Genomic DNA, 15,163 nt, shown 5'->3' with positions numbered 1-15,163 from the left:
ACGGAGCTTTCTGAAGTGGACAACCGTGATCTCAGCGATGAAGTCATCCATGATCGGGTTCTGGTGGGCCAAGGGAGTTTTGCACGGGTGTCTATAGAGAGGTACGATAGCGTCCCTGTTTTCCGTAATGCAATCACGAAGAGTCAGGCACACCATCAGCAAGAGGCATGTGTCAAAGTCTTAAGAGAAGTTCGCACGTCAGGCGGCGAGGAGGTCATAACTAAGTTCATGGGCTTCTCAGTGCTTGGTTGACTTAAGCTCAACGCCTGGTAGAGGATGATGCGTGAAGTCAAGGTTTGGTCGGCGCTAGATCATCCGAACGTGGTGGCATTCCATGGGTGGATCATGGAATGTATGCAGGAGCGCGATGTAACACGTGTGAAACTGGTATCCGCTTGGTGTCCAAGAGGGAATGTATCACAGTACTTGCGCCAGGAGCCGAGTGCCGGCCGTTGTCGACTGGGAGGTTCATGTCGTCTCCGTATGCTGCAAACCGTCCTCAGATCATTGACGTGTCAGAAGGCATAATGTGTCTTCGTTTAAGGAACATAGTGCATGGTGATTTCAAGCCTGTAGGCTTTCTTTTCGTCTCTCTCGACGTTGTCATTGGCGGCGAGGGCAATGCTATGATTTGCGACTTCGGACTATTTTCCATTATTTTGGATCTCTCTACGTACGCTGAAGGGTCGGGCACCATCAGTACTATGTGGTTTACATCACCCCGGGTGCTCGACGGTCGCGTATCAACTCGCGACAAAGGGAATGATGTCTGGGCCAGCTGTACATCTGGGCAGGTGTGAAGAACGTTCTGGTAATCACTTGAGGGTGATATTCATCATTCCATACAGATACTTTTTGACACGAGGCCATACCATGCATGCGGGACCGACCATATAGTTCTGCGCGCCGCACGTAATGAACCTCCTCATGAATAGAACGCCCTGATTGCCATCATTGGAGAGTGCCTCAGGCACGATCCCGCGGAGCGTTTAACCATCGGGAAACCAGTGGTTCAGTATTTCAAGGCTGTCCGCTTGGGCAACGATACCCGACCCGCCATCCCCACGCTAGCCAACGTTGCAGCAGTGAAGGAGCATTCTTCATCACAAAAAAATGGAGGCACCGGTAAACTCCCACTCGATGCGATGCGGGAGAAGAGCTACGTCTGAAGAAGCGCGCCCTCGAAAAATTGATGATGACAGCGTAACCTTCGCAAGGTATGGAAATATCAGAAAAACGTTCGAGAGCACATTCTTCAACCTGCTGCTGCTGCTTCTGGTGGCTCGAATCCTAATTCATCTACGGAATCAATAAAACTACTATGCTAAGTCAATTATGGGGCCGTAGGCTCCTTCCGCTTGGTGGGAAGCGGTGTCTCGTTAATGCAGGAGAGGTTCGTGCTACACGTTGAAATACTAGTTTTATCTCAAGCGACAACAGGTTTAGTTGTGGCACTGAGTAGTCTGATGGAGGCGGTGCTGAGGACGAGGGAAGGGTCGCGGTATATGAAGGTGACGAGGGGGTGGCGGACCTCTCGGCTCGCAGAACGGATCGGGAATGTAAATGAATAAACATCATTAGTTCCCGAACGAGAGGAAGAGGTTCGACGGGGGGAAGGATGAAGGAAGTCCCCTTGTCATTGAGCTGCATGTAGACGCACCGTGAGACAGTCGTGGAGGGTGGTCGATCGGACCCGAGTCGAGGGTGACGCGCAGAGGACGCGTACAGCATCGGCGGCCTTAGCGCACTGTGCATGCACTGTTGACACGGGATCTACGGTAAACGTGAGTCAGTCACGGCGCGTTCAACGGGCAAAAGACGTGAAGCGTTGAGTGATGCATGGGGAATGGACTCACTTCTGATGTCTCCTTCACGCTTCACGCTGCCCATGTATGCAAGATCGAAGCGCATTGCGCGTGGAAACCCCGGCATCGAGTGGGGGCACAGGTCGCGTGGGCGTGTCGGTCCTACAGGTTGTACTGGTCAGCAGCCAAGGAACCGGCAGTGTAGTTCACGGAACCCTTTACCATTCCTCAACGAAGAACCATGCAAACGCCTTCAGGCTTGCTCGCTTCCGCGTCGCGATAGCCATGCATGACTGGAAGGGATTCAGCATTCAATGGGTCAATTCTCCAGATATACACAGTTGTCATGAAACCGACTAATTAATAAGCCAGGACAAAGAATAGTACTAAGGAGATAAACTGCCTTGATCAATTAGGGATGTAAAGGCTGTCCTCCAACATCCTCATCATCTCCCCCGCATCGACCAAGATTGGGTCCTCACAGTCATCAAAAAGCACATCATACTGGACCGAATTATCCCTTCTCTTGTGATACCCAATAACCTTGTACACTCCAGATTCATCTGTATGTGGTGAGAGGACGAATTGTTTCCCATGCAGTTTGTCCGGATTCTGAAATAGTTCGCGCTCCTCGGGGTAAGAGGTCTCGGCTCAACTGATGGCTTTGAGATAGGAGGTGGCTCATGGTTGTCAGTGGGAGGGGGGGTAGAGTCCACGGCTAGCCTGTAAACCTCATTAAGACATAGACAAGGCACTTGAAGGCCAGGTTACTCACCATAACTCACGATGCCTTTTGATGATTGCCATCTGCACACTTCAGGTTGTTTTCCAAACTTGCAAATCACAAGGCACATGAGAGCTGCATGAGCTGCATATGCGATTTTAACACGACTTGCACAACTTGTCAGATAGCAAAGATGGATGAATGATTTAGAAAACTCAACTCCTCAAAATCCTGTGGCACCAACTGACAAATCTTGTCACAATGTGCGAGATACTCATCGACTTTGTCCGCTGCAGGTTGCCAATGTTGGCCAGGTTTAGCAATAAGCGGTGACTGCTGGACCTTTGCCTGTGCCGCTTTGGATCTTGCTCGATCAGTTCTAAGCACTTCACTTTGTTCAGAGAAGAGAAGTTCGTATCTGAACTGGTCTTGAGATATGCATTCAATGAACGCCGTTGTAGCTGCATCGAAGCGCATTGTTGTAAGATGGAGGATAATGTCACGGGCCTCTCGTGACCGGGACCTTAGGTTTCCTTCTAGGTTTCCTTCGCACTTCTCCGTACACATCAGAGGTCGTTGCAGTCTGTAAGTATATTCTCCTGAGAAGATGGCATGCCAGAATGAAGGATCGCACTGAGGATTAACTTCATGTTGATATCCTATTGACTTATCCCCTCGGGGCAACACGCGCGACCCATGGAAGGAACACCGAGCCACTGACATCATGACTCAGTGGCGCCAACGAATACAATCAACCTATCACGAAACCTGGAAACCCTGTGTGGCGCATGCGATAGTAGTGGAAAAAACGACGACGTTTAGACCATTGTCCAAAGCAGGGAGCCCTCGGTTTGTGCCGCATTTGATAGGAATCCTATCAGTTGTTTATGTATACCCACTTGAGCGACCACCGCCACTCGAATGTAGTAGCTGCCAATAACCAAGATCCAATACGAGTGAAGCGACGTGGTACAAACTGCCACCTAATCGTGCTCTTATCTTCCAGAAAGAATGACAGCATGCAGAACTGTATATTATAGGGCTGTCAACCTAAAACCGGAGCAGGACCCTGATGCCCTCAGGTTTGCCCACGGTCTGCGTTCGGCCTCAGTTTCGCACCGTCGCGCCACTCACAACCCTTGTAAGCCAGGCCAACAATGCAACTAACCCTTCACGGAGAACAGCAAAAAAAACCTAAGACCCTGGTGGCCTTGGGGACGGTCCGGGTGTCAAAGCGCTGAGTTGTCGGTGCGAAAAACACCGACACGTCGGTCACGTCACGCAGTCACACAGAAGTGACAAAATCAGGTTTCTCCCCCCCCCCACTCATGCCACCTTACTAAGTCGACACACTTAAAGTTCGACCATTTTCCACAATCCTTTCCTTTCTCCTGCCCTCAAAATCTCTCTCTACGTACAACCCTTCCCGATGGCGGCGCTCCGACGAAAACGTTCTAATGCAATTCTCAAAGAACCCTCCAAGGACGCAGAGAAGCGAACGTCAGTTTCTGCCCTAGACCAGCGAATTCAGCAGGAAGTGATGAAACTGTTCGTGTTTTTTTTCTCGTTCTCTATATGCTTTGGAGTTTTGATTACGCAGACGGTTCATTCATTCCAATGTCGCTTGGGGGGAGATAGGACGGGCGTTGGCTTCAGCTTGGATCTAGCGACAGGCGTACCGAATTCTATCGACGTCAACTTCTCCGGGCCTAAAGGCAGTAGGTTTTTTTTTCCTATAGCTCCTTGTCAGGGACTCTGTACGGTTATTTATTTTTCGTATCGTCGCACAGCTCCATACGAAGGAGGGGTATGGCGAGTGCGCGTCACATTCAAAGAGGACTACCCTTCGACACACCCTACCTTCGTCTTCATGAACAGGATATATCACCCTAATATTGACGATCTGTGCGTGTTCCTGGCATTACCATCTTGATGACTACTCATGAAAGTAATGACTCAGCTCTGGCGACGCGACGGGGATAATTCGCGAATTCTGGAGTCCAATGCACGGTCTGTGTTTACCCTACATACATTTGGACTTTAGCTCTTACCGAGCCATTTGCTTTCGGTATTCCATCAGATCTGTCCATCATTTTCCAGGACACATTACCCGCATTACTCAGGAGCCCAAAGGCCAACACCGCAGTGAACCACGAAGCCCTCGACCTTTATCGAACAGATGACTTTGAATATGCTTCCATTGTCAAAGGCGCGTCATTCTTCTCCTGTTGCTATGGGAGCCGTTGTACTGCCGCCCCGTCACCCCCCCCCCCGAGCCGTTGAGATTTTTCCTGTTGCTAATGAATTTCGATCTTCCCAATATGTTTTTTTTTCCCCTCCTCCAGACTATATGGGCAAGTACTCGATGCATCTGCCACCACCTTTGCCAAGTTTCCCATCAGCTTTCCACCATGTGGATGCTGAAGAGATTGGTGTAGCGATATAGGTTGCCCCTCGTTAGCAGTTGCACTTTCAAATAGGGTACTTTGGTCGTCCTCGTCGACGTTAATTCGGTATCCTATGGGTTTATATCGTTGCAGTCTCTTTTTGTCGGATTTTGCTCATTTGGTTAACATTCACTATCTACAATAGGAACACACCATTGTCTCCACTCTTTAATCCTTAGTCCTTATCAAACACACATACTTTCGTTGTACCATACCTTTCCTGTCTCATTTTCAGCCATATTCCGTCCGGGTCCCCCCACTCAACGTTTAATCCTGTAGCAGTTATTTTTCTTTTTTCTTTTTTTCTTACAACTCGGATTGAATACATAATTGGATTTTGAATTTGAATTACATACAGTACTTGCGCTACTGTACTGGAAGAAACCGACTGAATGGGCCACCAACTCCCGTGTCGTTCTGTGCTGGTTCTGTGTGTGCTCGTCGCCTCTACCCATTGGCATCCCCCTAGGAGCCATGCCGAAAAGGAGTGCATTTAAGGGTCCAGGCGTTCAGCGCTTTCAGCTCGTTCATCGGTCACAAAGAGACCCTCTTATACACGATGCAGAGGCTTCGAAGCTCGTTTTCAGGGACGTCAGTCGGGGTCACGCTTTGGGCAAGGTGAGCATTCCCATTCCATTTTTTTTTTCTTTCATCTTTCTGCTAGTATTACTTATTATCATTAACTCAACTCGGGGGGGGGGGGGGACACCCTTGGTATACTCACTAAGGCGGGATCTGAAGCTGGTCTGGAAACTACATTCGCTTCCCAACTGAGCTTAGAGAGAAGCACGTCACGCCCCAATGTAGGCCAAGCATCCATGTACGAAATTTACTACGACGACACGGAGTATGACTACATGCAACATCTACGTCCAATTGGGGTTCAAGAGGAAGGTGTAGCTAGTATCTTACTCGAAGCAGCAGCAGCACCTTCCTCGTCGAGAAGTAAAACTACTAAGAAAGGAAAGGAAGGGGAGGACTCCGGGAATGGAATTGCGTTCAAGCAACAGGGTGCTCCTACATCCGTAATGCCGAACGAAGTACTACCTTCGAAGCAAGAAAACACTCTTGATCAGACCTATGAAGCCTCCCGAGCGATACCATCTTCCATTGCAGGGTTTCGGCCCGATATGGATCCTCACCTTCGTCAGACGCTCGAAGCTCTAGAAGATGGTGAGTTTGTAGATGATGGTCTTGAGGATGATTTCTTCGGGGAGCTCATCAAAGATGGCGAGCGAACCAAGACCGAAGATCCAGGTTTCAAATTCTACGAGAATGGAGAGGAGGTTGAAAAAAGAAGAAGAAGAAGGGGAAGGAGGAGGGGAATCATCATTGGGAAGAAGAAAGCTGGGAGACACGTTTCTCGAAATTTAAGAGACAGCAGCAGCAACTCGCTGCTGCTGATGCTTCTAAATCGGACGTGGACGATGACAGTGGTGATCTCGACGGAGAAGATGACGGGAGGTCGGAAGCACAAGATACGGTTAGGACTTTACCTCGCCTACCCGTCATTGGTGGGAAGAGGAGAAGAAAAGGTGCATCGGATGCATCTGGGTACAGTCTTACAAGTTCATCCATGTATCGAAATGAAGGGCTTACCGCGTTAGATGAGCGATTTGCCGAGGTAAGAGTTCGCTATTATTATTATTATTCATTTGTCCCCCCCCCGGTTAACATTGTTACTCAGATCGAGAAAGAGTATGAATCAGATGGAGAGGATGATTTGGATGACGAGGCGGTCATCGAAGCGCTGATCAAAGAGAAAGAAGAAGAAGCTCCAGACCTCCGTATTCGAGAAGACTTCGAATCCCTCATGGAGGATTTCCTTGACCGCTATGAGTTGGTCGGCGGAAAATTGAAGATCATTCTAGAAGGAAATACAGCGGCAGAAAAGTTGGGAACTCTACGAACTGCCATGATCGAAGACGACAGCCTCCGCGAACGGATATTGAGGAGATTGGAGCAAGTGGAAGACGGAGAGGATGAAGAAGATGAAGCGATGCCACTCCCTTCTATCGTCGGAATAGATGATGACGAGGATCGCTGGGACGTTGAAACCATATTAAGTACGGAAGTCATCCATCCCACCAAGAACGCTCAATAAGTTTCATTTGAAACAACAATAGGTACGTACAGCAACCTGGAAAATCATCCAAAAGTCATCGGCCTCAAGAAAAATAATCATCGATTCCCTCAAATAAAGCTAAACAAACGCACGGGGATACCAATGGCGGTCGTCGATGACGTCGTTCTGAAAAGTTCATCGCCCGACGTAGAGAACACAGACGATCGAAAAGCACTGAGATATGAGGTCCTTGGTGAAGAAGCAAACGAACCCGAAGGTGCGCTTTTTTGCAAGGCGATTACACGCGCCCACTCTATTTCAATACCGGTTTACCTGTATTATAGTAGAAGGCAGAAAAGTCATTACAACGAAACGGCCGAAGGATGAAACTCCTGAAGAGAGGAAAGCGCGCAGGCGAGCAGTCAAAGAGGAACGCCGGGTATGTAGCCATCCTTACCATTTTCCGTAATAATATACTAAAGAGTGCCCATCCACAGACCCGTCGGGCGGAGAAGAAGCTGATGAAACAATCCTTCGCTGCAGAGCACAAGAACCAGGCACAGGTTCAGAGAGTGAGGAAAATCGCCGAGACAGTAAGGCCGCTATAGTTTAGGATATTCTATAATACATATTTGTAGTTGCGTAAGTGGTATCAAATGGTGAGATTGCAATGATATGGAGTAAATGACATGAACGAAATTAGGATATCGATGCTGAAGCATTACCAGTCAGGCCACATTTCAAGTAAGCCATCGCCTTCATCGTCTGGAGTATATTGTTGTTTTGTCCACCTGTCAGGAACCTATGTGAAGCCTCAGTCAGCATGGGTGCCTTGCCCAAGCAAATGAACTCACGAGAGGGAAGTAGCGCTCCATAGCACTCCTAAATCGTGCCTTGTATTGTTTCGGAGTAATTATTGTCGGTTCGCCTTTCGCCGCGCCCCCTAAAAAGGCAGACTCTTTCACCCACGTCTCCAGCTTCTTGTCCCAGGTATAGGTCCGGATGAAATCTTCCCAGAACATGTTAGGCATCGTTCAAGATGGCCATGAGGTCTGAGACTAACCGACTATCCCCACCACTAACTCGTTCTTGATGCAGTCGGCCGCCACTATGACCGAATAATCCATGATGTTCAAATTCGCCAAGAATCTGCTATCATTCCACAAGGCACCTCGAAGGATTCGCTTGCTATGCTCACGGACATAGAAGGGATCAAGATGCGACACTAGATGCATTACGCTGAGCGCCGACGACATGGCACAATTGAGTATACTTACTTTGAACGAGATTTTCATCCAACAGTACTTCGTTCTCGCGGCCCGTAGACCTCACATGGCGGTTACGCAATGACCCTTTCAAGTCGTAGATCTACGGGACACGAATTAATGAATGCTGTTTCGGCTCGACCGATGTCCTCACTTTCGAGAATTTGCGTCCATAGAACAGGTTTTCCATGACAAGCAAGTTCATGCGAATTGTTTTACCCGCAACAGGGTTTTTGTAGATGACCTTGTAGCATCCATAAATCTTGGACAGCAAAGTTGGGCGCTGCAAGGGCCATGAGCAAGTGGATGTGGATCGCCCAATATCAAACAGACTAACATTAGACGAGATTGCATTTGACATGTAATCAAAATATGCCGGTGCAAATTTTGTCATGTCATCTAACTCAGACTTCGTAATCTCCTTGGCAATAAATCGTTCATCTGGGATAAAGGATGAACCCAGTATTGTATGTGTAAAATTGACACAAACCTCTGGATTTGAGGAACGCCGACCCTGACTTGCCCCCGGTGGCATCCCATTTATGGCAGCGAGCCAACGACTCGATCATGAGATCCTCACAACCACAAGAACGTCTGAGCAGTTCAAACTGCTCGGCACAGAATACGGCACATGAAATTGCGATTCCACCGCTTTCAAATTCTAGAGTTTCATCAGAAATAGGCGAATTAGCAGATTTGAGATGACGTACGGAACGACAAATGTGTGACACTAGTTGGATGCTTCATTAGTTCTGAAGGATCTGGTGCATCCTCGCTGTTGATTAGTCCCCACGTCGATCGACTGTCGGACGAGTCATCGGGCATGAATGTCTCCGAGTGCTCCGCGGTTTTTGCTTTGCGTTCCGCCTGTGCTTTGCTAATAGCCTGTCGATGATCTTTGGAACTAGGAATGGAGTTAGACAACGACGATGTGGTGAAAACAGTCATACTTCAGAGTAAATGCAATGATCGAGGTTGGTTCATCTTCCCGCAACGTGATGGGATTATCCGCGAACATGTGCTCAGCTGCGCCACTAATCGACATTGAGATACGAGAATGCAGGGGAAACATCTTGGCGCACGTACAATGGATATTGTAACTGGGTCGCATTATTGGTTCCTCGCCACCATCCCGAAACCGTACTCATTACTGTAGAGCCTTCCGCGCTGCTGCTGGGCCCAGTATCTTGGGTCTCTGATAACTTCGACGGTACAGACGGATCGGTCCGTTGAGAAGATGGCGACATTGGACGAGGCAGGTCTTCTGTAACGTCAGCCCCAGATAACTCGACGGCTTCAGGTTCCAATGTATTCTCGTCAACTGGCCTGACGTCCTGGACAGAAGATGCTGGCTTAGCATCAATTTCATCGGCGAAGCCGCTAACGCTTTCTGTTGATGAATGGACTGACGCAGGTGCTTCTGGAGCATTATCTGCCGGGGTTTTCATCGAGTTCTTACCACCGTCACCCTCATCGTCTGCTTCTACGTTGACCTCATCATCATCTTCGGATTCGTCCAAAGGGGCTTCCCGGATGGAACTGAAAAAAGCAACTTTGGCTCGCGTTGTGGCCACGGGGCGGGCTCTGCGGGTTTTTGCAATTGCGTGCTTTTTCGCGTTATCTTTGGAAATGCGCTCGAATTGGCGCGTTAGTGTGTGGACTTGACCCGAACTCGCAGAGCCAGGAGGCCTAGGACTGGGTCTGGAGAGCACACGGTTCGACCCGTGCGCCTTGAGAGGAGGCCTTACACAGTTCTTGGCCCTGGCTTTGCTGCCTTCATCACTTCTATGCCCGAAGTAGCATTAAAATCATCAAGGTTCGAGCCAAATTCCCAATCAACTGCTTACTTTCTTCCTTTTGCTCTCTCTGCTGGAATCGGGGCCAAGACGTTGCTGCTCATCTGCTCGTCGGAATAAGCTGGCAATGGGGTCCTTTTCACGAGTGGAGGAGGGATCCTAGTAACATAAGAAGGGGGACGCAGCTTGCCCACAGCGCGCTTTGATTGGGCTAGATGACGCGGCCCAAGGTTCGCAGCGTAGCTTCGTTCATAATCGGAGCCTCCGGACTCCTGAGGTGGGGGACCTTTCGCGCCGGTACTCCTCACCCTTATACGCTTCTTTGGGATGGGATTGTAAGGAGCCTCTGAATCAGAGTACGTCGTCTGATCACTGGGAGGGAAATCCATAAGCGTAGTTGAATGTTCAATATTGTTCGAAGGCTGAAAGTGTTTCACCAGATCAGCAACATGCCCAGCATTTCCTTGCCAGCGTGGGAGACGTGAAGGGGGCCGTGAAGCAGAAGGCACAATGTTGCTGGCCTCTTGCACTGCCTCCCCGCGCGAAGGCATAGTCTGTGTCCTATCATTGGATGGCACGATTTCTAATGAAACAGACATACTTGTTCGAGGAGCAGATATGGTAGAATCGCTATCCCCTTCTTCCAAAGGTTTGGCTACAGGGGCGAGCACATCCCCAACAACAGGGAGAACTGCACCGGGGAGGCCAGCGTCTTCAGAGACCGGTAGTTTCTCCTCCATTGATTCAGACTCTGAAATGGGGGCGTCAGGCTCATTCGTCGACTTCTCATCAATTTCAGAGGCAGCGGATTTAGGTTGGCGGAAAAAATCGTCGTACAGACGCTTGAAATGATGAGAGCCTGTCATTCGACGGAAATCCTTCTCAGAAAGCATCCGGGGCCGCCGTAGAGCATGTTTCTTTTCGAGTCGCTCCAACTCCAGATCCCATTGCACCACTTTGTTTTGAATGAATGATCGAGCTCCGCCTAAGGCAAGGGTATCAACGGGAAAAGAGCTTGCGTAAGCGTCCTGGATGATCCGAGATGCTTCGTCACGGTCCGCTTTGACTCGACGCAGCAGTTCCATTCCTTCATCAACGAGAGAGTCCTTGGAAGATTCCGGCGGTGAGGTTGATTCAAAAGCGGCTTGAGCTTGCAATTCAGTGATCCGACTGACGACAGAGTCCCAATAAGCGGCGTTCTTGAGGAGAAGCCACTCGTAATCACGATTCTTGAGGGTGAGTAGTGACTCCATATGGAGAGTTGTCCGCATCGACGGGAAAACTACCTCGTAGATACCAACGGGCTCTGTTTGGAAACGGACCGTCATTCCCCGCCACGCGAAATAACGAATATGATGAAGATAGATATTATGCTCGCATCCAGCACCATGAATGAGAGAAACATCGGCAGGGTAAAAATGCAGCTCAAGAAACTTCCCAAAAGAGTACTTCAGCGTCTCATCCGAGATTGGTATGAATGGAGTGGTCTGAAAGCATTTGCGGCAAACACTGAAAGACGCAATTTTGTCCGGTGAAGGAATAGAACTTTCTGGGTTTACTGTTGGCGTCCAAGGTTCGGTTGCAACTACCACTCGACTCTCGTGATGAACGTATACTTTGCTGTGCGCTCCAAGATGTTTGCGACAGCCCTTTCCCTGGCATAATTTTTTTGGGTCAAGAAACTCCATGATCGAATCCTCAATGAATTGCCCAAGGGTGCAATCATTTTCTCCGTAATATGATATGCGAATAAGCTTCGGTTGAAAGCATGCGGGCTCAGGATCCATTCCCAGAGTCGGTATGACGAAGTGGCGGACATGGATGCACTGATATTTCTGAATCGCGAAGTCATCTGGGTTCTTCCGGAGATACCATTCCCAAATCCTCTTGAACTCCTCATGCGCAGTACGGGCCTGATGCAAAGCACTGAGCTTCGTTATACAGCTGACATCGCGGACGACCGCAATCGCACCCAGAGACACCAGTGTGGGATTGAGAAGCAATGATTGCATTGCAGAGGATCCGCAACCAGAAAGCAAGCTTGCCTTGGATTCCGTACGAGGCAGTGCACGAGTTTCAATGGAAGGTGTGGTATCATCAGGAGTGATTGAGGGGGCACGACGAGGTTGAGGCGTCTTGGGTAGGTCCTCACAGTCTAAGCCCCCAGCATCGTCATTTCTTAGAACGATCGCTTGTGAAAGGGCTCGCGACCTCTCAGTTTCTTCCTGAAGAATCCGTGATGCTTCTTCCTCCTCCCACTCTTTCTTCGCAAAACCCACTAAATCGTCGAACTCTTTCATTTTCCAAATTGGATATGGAGGAGGAAATCGGAGCGTGGATGATATCGATACGAAGTTAATTAAGTAGGGCGAAAGCACAGGCTGAATGCGAGGAGAGAGTGGACTTGCATCGCTCGCAGCAACAGCAGGGACAAGAGATTCAATTCCGCCTCCATCTCTCGCTGATGAATTGGGACTCGAATCTCCTGATCCAGGGACGTTTTGGGTAACGTTCTCACTACGCCGGTTTGCAAGCTGAACAAAACTTTGAGGTGCGGCGTCTGTTGGCATTGGAGGCATAGAAATCACGGTGTCTTTCCAAAGAAAAGTTTCCATCTTCAGATTCCGAACGGCAAACATGAGGAAGCCAGTAACTGCTTTTATTTTCTTCAACGTTTCAAGGTTTTCCCCTCGCAAGATGACAGTGCATGCAGTATCGTTGCCACAGCCTTCAAATCGCATGTACGTCTTCCTACGCCCAGGGATAAGGTGATGATCGAAAGTTTGAATGCGGAAACGAGCGCATTGTCCCATTTGGGGCTCAGTCACAAGCCTATCCATGGACGTCAACACATGGCCTTGAGTTGCCTTGGCAACAAATTGTAAAGCGCTATTTTTGACTGTCCGCGCGACCGCAATATTGGCACGGAGGAGATTGTCAAGAGCCAATCGAGAAACGGAGCGCTCTACCAGTACAAGGTGGGGCCTAAGAGCAGCGACTCGAGATATAAGGTTTTGGAGGTAGTCCTTCTCTTGTGACAAGAGCGGTTCAAATGCCATGAATTGGCCTTCTACGCGGTGGTAATCAAACGGAAAAGTGACGATCATGATGCGGGGGTTGCGGATGTCACGAAACATGGTTTTGTGAGCAACATTCTTGGTGATGACCGCGCCGTCGACATACTCGGAGTCACGAGGAAGACCACCTGGCAGTTTCTTGATTTTTATATTTCTCCGCACATCCATTGAGCCTCCTGGGAGTCTGGCGTTGACAGAGAAGTGGGACGCAAATCGAAGGCAGAGTTTCATCAATGTCTCTTCCCATTCTCGAGCCTTCTGTATGCCCTCTTTGTCCAAAAGCTGCCGAAGCAAAATTCGGAGGTGGAACATTGATGCTCCATTCAGCTCAGCAGCATACCTGCGAAAACTTTAGTGGCTGGAGGCTGAGGAATGCATGACGAACGCACGCGCTAGATTCTCGTCTAGTTCTCCAACCTGGCTCCCCGATATCGAGAGCTGTAAGCCGCGAAGCGACGCGACTTCGCAAGAAAGGTGGCCCAACCAGATCTGCATCAGTCGCGAAAGAACTCACACGAGACCGTAAAGGTCGTGGACTGTCCGCACGATCTGGAGAAGAGGATCCCGGGAAATGTATAAAGGATTGTTCCTTGTCTTCTTGCGATGGGAACTGAATCATGGGCGGTACCTGAGGCGCGTTCCCCTTCGGCCCCGCTCCCCCTGCCTCGCCAGCTTCAGCCGCAAACTCCTCCAAAGCACCGGGTCGGGGCTCGACGTCTTTCTCGTCCTCTAGATTCCTGCGGAACGGTGCAGCCGTTGCATCCGCACCGTCCCAGTTAAGTGGATTATTAGTGTCTGGAACAAATCTACGATGCAATTCAGGGATCGAAAAAAGATTGTAGGAGTCGTGACTCTGTGCAAGCAAGTTCTGGGCAGCATATGGTGATTGAGGGTACTGGTTTTGTAAATTTCCCAACTGATGCGCGGGAAACGGCGATGAATTGGCGGAGGCAATGCTTCTTCGATCATCTTCATCATCATAATTGTCATCTTCTAGCATTTTCAAACAGATGTTGCATATTCGGACGAGCCCATCCTGACCAAACCTGGCTCCTTTGATGATATTGCTTGCACACCGAGAGCAGTAAATTTGACCTTAACGAAAATCAACCACACTGAAACTCATTCGTACCCTAGGTGCAACCGCTCACCGCATATACGGCAATGATGCTTTCGTCTCCAAGCAGTAAAAGTGCTCTTGCAGTCATAACACTCCTTACACAGATCGTCATCCATCCAATAGTCCTTTGACAACCTAAAAGAAAGTTAACATTTAGCGTCAGGATAATATTAAACGGGCTCCACCATCTCCGCGTAGGCGACGAATGACTTTTGATGCAGTGCCACTCCGCTTAAGGCTATTGCTAGTTCTGACACTTCGGGCGTCATCTTGTATGGGGAATCCTGGAATACTCGTGTTAAATGTAGTGTCTCCTTCCATGGGGGAGCCCGAGCGAGGATCAGGATTTTTAGGCGTCTGGCCTCGGGCTCATTGAGATAGGTAGGGATCTCGGAGATGACGGGGGTCATAGAAACTAGGGGAGGAGCAGGGCGACGGGCATCTGCAAGCCCACGGATGCCTCGATCTTTGCCACTGGAGGGCAATCGTGGGAATGGATTTGAACCATTGCGCGTAGGTTCGGTTTGGAGTGAAACGATCTGCGTTGTACTTGGGCTAGTAGAAGTAGGAGTGGACTGGGCACCGAAAGTGTTCTTCACTTTCGACAAAAGCGATGTCACTATTGCATAGGAAGAGCTCTCGTCTTCGCCTTCACCGGCAAAAGGATTGCCGAACGTAGTGAGTGTGTGAACGTCCTCTTTGCGCAAAGGATGCGCTGGGATTCCAACTTCTCTTTGCTTCAACATGGCATTGGTAATGAGCCCAGAACGTGGTGCAACTCGAGGGTTCAAACTTCAAAGTCACAGGACAAACAAGACAAACAAGTGACAGCTTGAGTCACGTCACGTTATTGAATTGACGATT

At 49.3% G+C, this 15,163-nt stretch overlaps 5 protein-coding genes across 5 annotated transcripts; 3 read left to right on the top strand and 2 right to left on the bottom strand.

Moving 5' to 3' along the window:
• Positions 1 to 253: 253 nt before the first annotated feature.
• Positions 254 to 978, top strand: EI90DRAFT_2598189 (uncharacterized protein). The gene is made up of 2 exons (XM_039053294.1): positions 254 to 794; positions 849 to 978. Exons 1-2 carry the CDS (start codon positions 351 to 353, stop codon positions 933 to 935), a joined length of 531 nt encoding a protein of 176 aa, XP_038910327.1. The 5' UTR covers positions 254 to 350; the 3' UTR covers positions 936 to 978.
• A 1,152-nt stretch (positions 979 to 2,130) lies between these two features.
• On the bottom strand, positions 2,131 to 2,995 carry EI90DRAFT_3080488 (uncharacterized protein). Its single transcript, XM_039061883.1, has 5 exons — positions 2,750 to 2,995; positions 2,640 to 2,696; positions 2,581 to 2,619; positions 2,462 to 2,528; positions 2,131 to 2,435 (listed from the first exon to the last, which is right to left on the bottom strand). The coding sequence occupies exons 2-5, from the start codon at positions 2,657 to 2,659 to the stop codon at positions 2,214 to 2,216; spliced, it is 348 nt and encodes a 115-aa protein (XP_038910326.1). The 5' UTR covers positions 2,660 to 2,696; positions 2,750 to 2,995; the 3' UTR covers positions 2,131 to 2,213.
• An 817-nt stretch (positions 2,996 to 3,812) lies between these two features.
• EI90DRAFT_2598059 (uncharacterized protein) lies at positions 3,813 to 5,340 on the top strand. Its single transcript, XM_039053293.1, has 7 exons — positions 3,813 to 4,077; positions 4,168 to 4,247; positions 4,320 to 4,341; positions 4,408 to 4,434; positions 4,490 to 4,539; positions 4,610 to 4,738; positions 5,122 to 5,340. Exons 1-7 carry the CDS (start codon positions 3,959 to 3,961, stop codon positions 5,253 to 5,255), a joined length of 561 nt encoding a protein of 186 aa, XP_038910325.1. The 5' UTR covers positions 3,813 to 3,958; the 3' UTR covers positions 5,256 to 5,340.
• Positions 5,341 to 5,450: 110 nt separating this feature from the next.
• Positions 5,451 to 7,649, top strand: EI90DRAFT_3147135 (Low temperature viability protein-domain-containing protein; the record flags this gene model as incomplete). The annotated part of the gene is made up of 7 exons (XM_039065501.1): positions 5,451 to 5,594; positions 5,705 to 6,233; positions 6,320 to 6,600; positions 6,664 to 7,042; positions 7,103 to 7,318; positions 7,386 to 7,480; positions 7,539 to 7,649. 7 exons carry the CDS (start codon positions 5,451 to 5,453, stop codon positions 7,647 to 7,649), a joined length of 1,755 nt encoding a protein of 584 aa, XP_038910324.1.
• EI90DRAFT_3080477 (uncharacterized protein) lies at positions 7,543 to 14,797 on the bottom strand. Its single transcript, XM_039061882.1, has 15 exons — positions 14,701 to 14,797; positions 14,510 to 14,656; positions 14,331 to 14,424; positions 13,569 to 14,274; positions 10,154 to 13,519; positions 9,393 to 10,091; positions 9,257 to 9,340; positions 9,017 to 9,210; positions 8,797 to 8,967; positions 8,644 to 8,747; positions 8,461 to 8,589; positions 8,319 to 8,409; positions 8,105 to 8,266; positions 7,896 to 8,050; positions 7,543 to 7,843 (listed from the first exon to the last, which is right to left on the bottom strand). Exons 1-15 carry the CDS (start codon positions 14,707 to 14,709, stop codon positions 7,763 to 7,765), a joined length of 6,192 nt encoding a protein of 2,063 aa, XP_038910323.1. The 5' UTR covers positions 14,710 to 14,797; the 3' UTR covers positions 7,543 to 7,762.
• Between the last annotated feature and the right edge of the window lie 366 nt (positions 14,798 to 15,163).

The sequence above is a fragment of the Cantharellus anzutake genome, assembly GCF_015039405.1.
Source record: "Cantharellus anzutake strain C23 chromosome Unknown EI90scaffold_82, whole genome shotgun sequence".
NCBI lineage: Eukaryota > Fungi > Basidiomycota > Agaricomycetes > Cantharellales > Hydnaceae > Cantharellus > Cantharellus anzutake.
Note: the sequence above shows the minus strand (reverse complement) of the source record. Positions and strands in the feature narration are given on the sequence as shown.

Bases quoted from the DNA above. Each gene is read 5' to 3' on its own strand.
- EI90DRAFT_2598059 (XM_039053293.1), top strand. From the start codon at position 3,959: ATGGCGGCGCTCCGACGAAAACGTTCTAATGCAATTCTCAAAGAACCC. The intron at 4,078-4,167 runs GTTCGTGTTTTT...GGGGGGAGATAG, and splicing joins CAGCAGGAAGTGATGAAACT to GACGGGCGTTGGCTTCAGCT. The intron at 4,739-5,121 runs GCGCGTCATTCT...TATCTACAATAG, and splicing joins ATATGCTTCCATTGTCAAAG to GAACACACCATTGTCTCCAC.
- EI90DRAFT_2598189 (XM_039053294.1), top strand. From the start codon at position 351: ATGTATGCAGGAGCGCGATGTAACACGTGTGAAACTGGTATCCGCTTG. The intron at 795-848 runs GTGTGAAGAACG...CATTCCATACAG, and splicing joins CCAGCTGTACATCTGGGCAG to ATACTTTTTGACACGAGGCC.
- EI90DRAFT_3080488 (XM_039061883.1), bottom strand. From the start codon at position 2,659: ATGTGCCTTGTGATTTGCAA. The intron at 2,529-2,580 runs GTGAGTAACCTG...TGAGGTTTACAG, and splicing joins AAAAGGCATCGTGAGTTATG to GCTAGCCGTGGACTCTACCC. The intron at 2,436-2,461 runs GTTGAGCCGAGA...TCTTACCCCGAG, and splicing joins CTCCTATCTCAAAGCCATCA to GAGCGCGAACTATTTCAGAA.
- EI90DRAFT_3080477 (XM_039061882.1), bottom strand. The intron at 10,092-10,153 runs GTAAGCAGTTGA...CTTCGGGCATAG, and splicing joins GAGAGAGCAAAAGGAAGAAA to AAGTGATGAAGGCAGCAAAG. The intron at 8,410-8,460 runs GTGAGGACATCG...CGTGTCCCGTAG, and splicing joins ATGGACGCAAATTCTCGAAA to ATCTACGACTTGAAAGGGTC.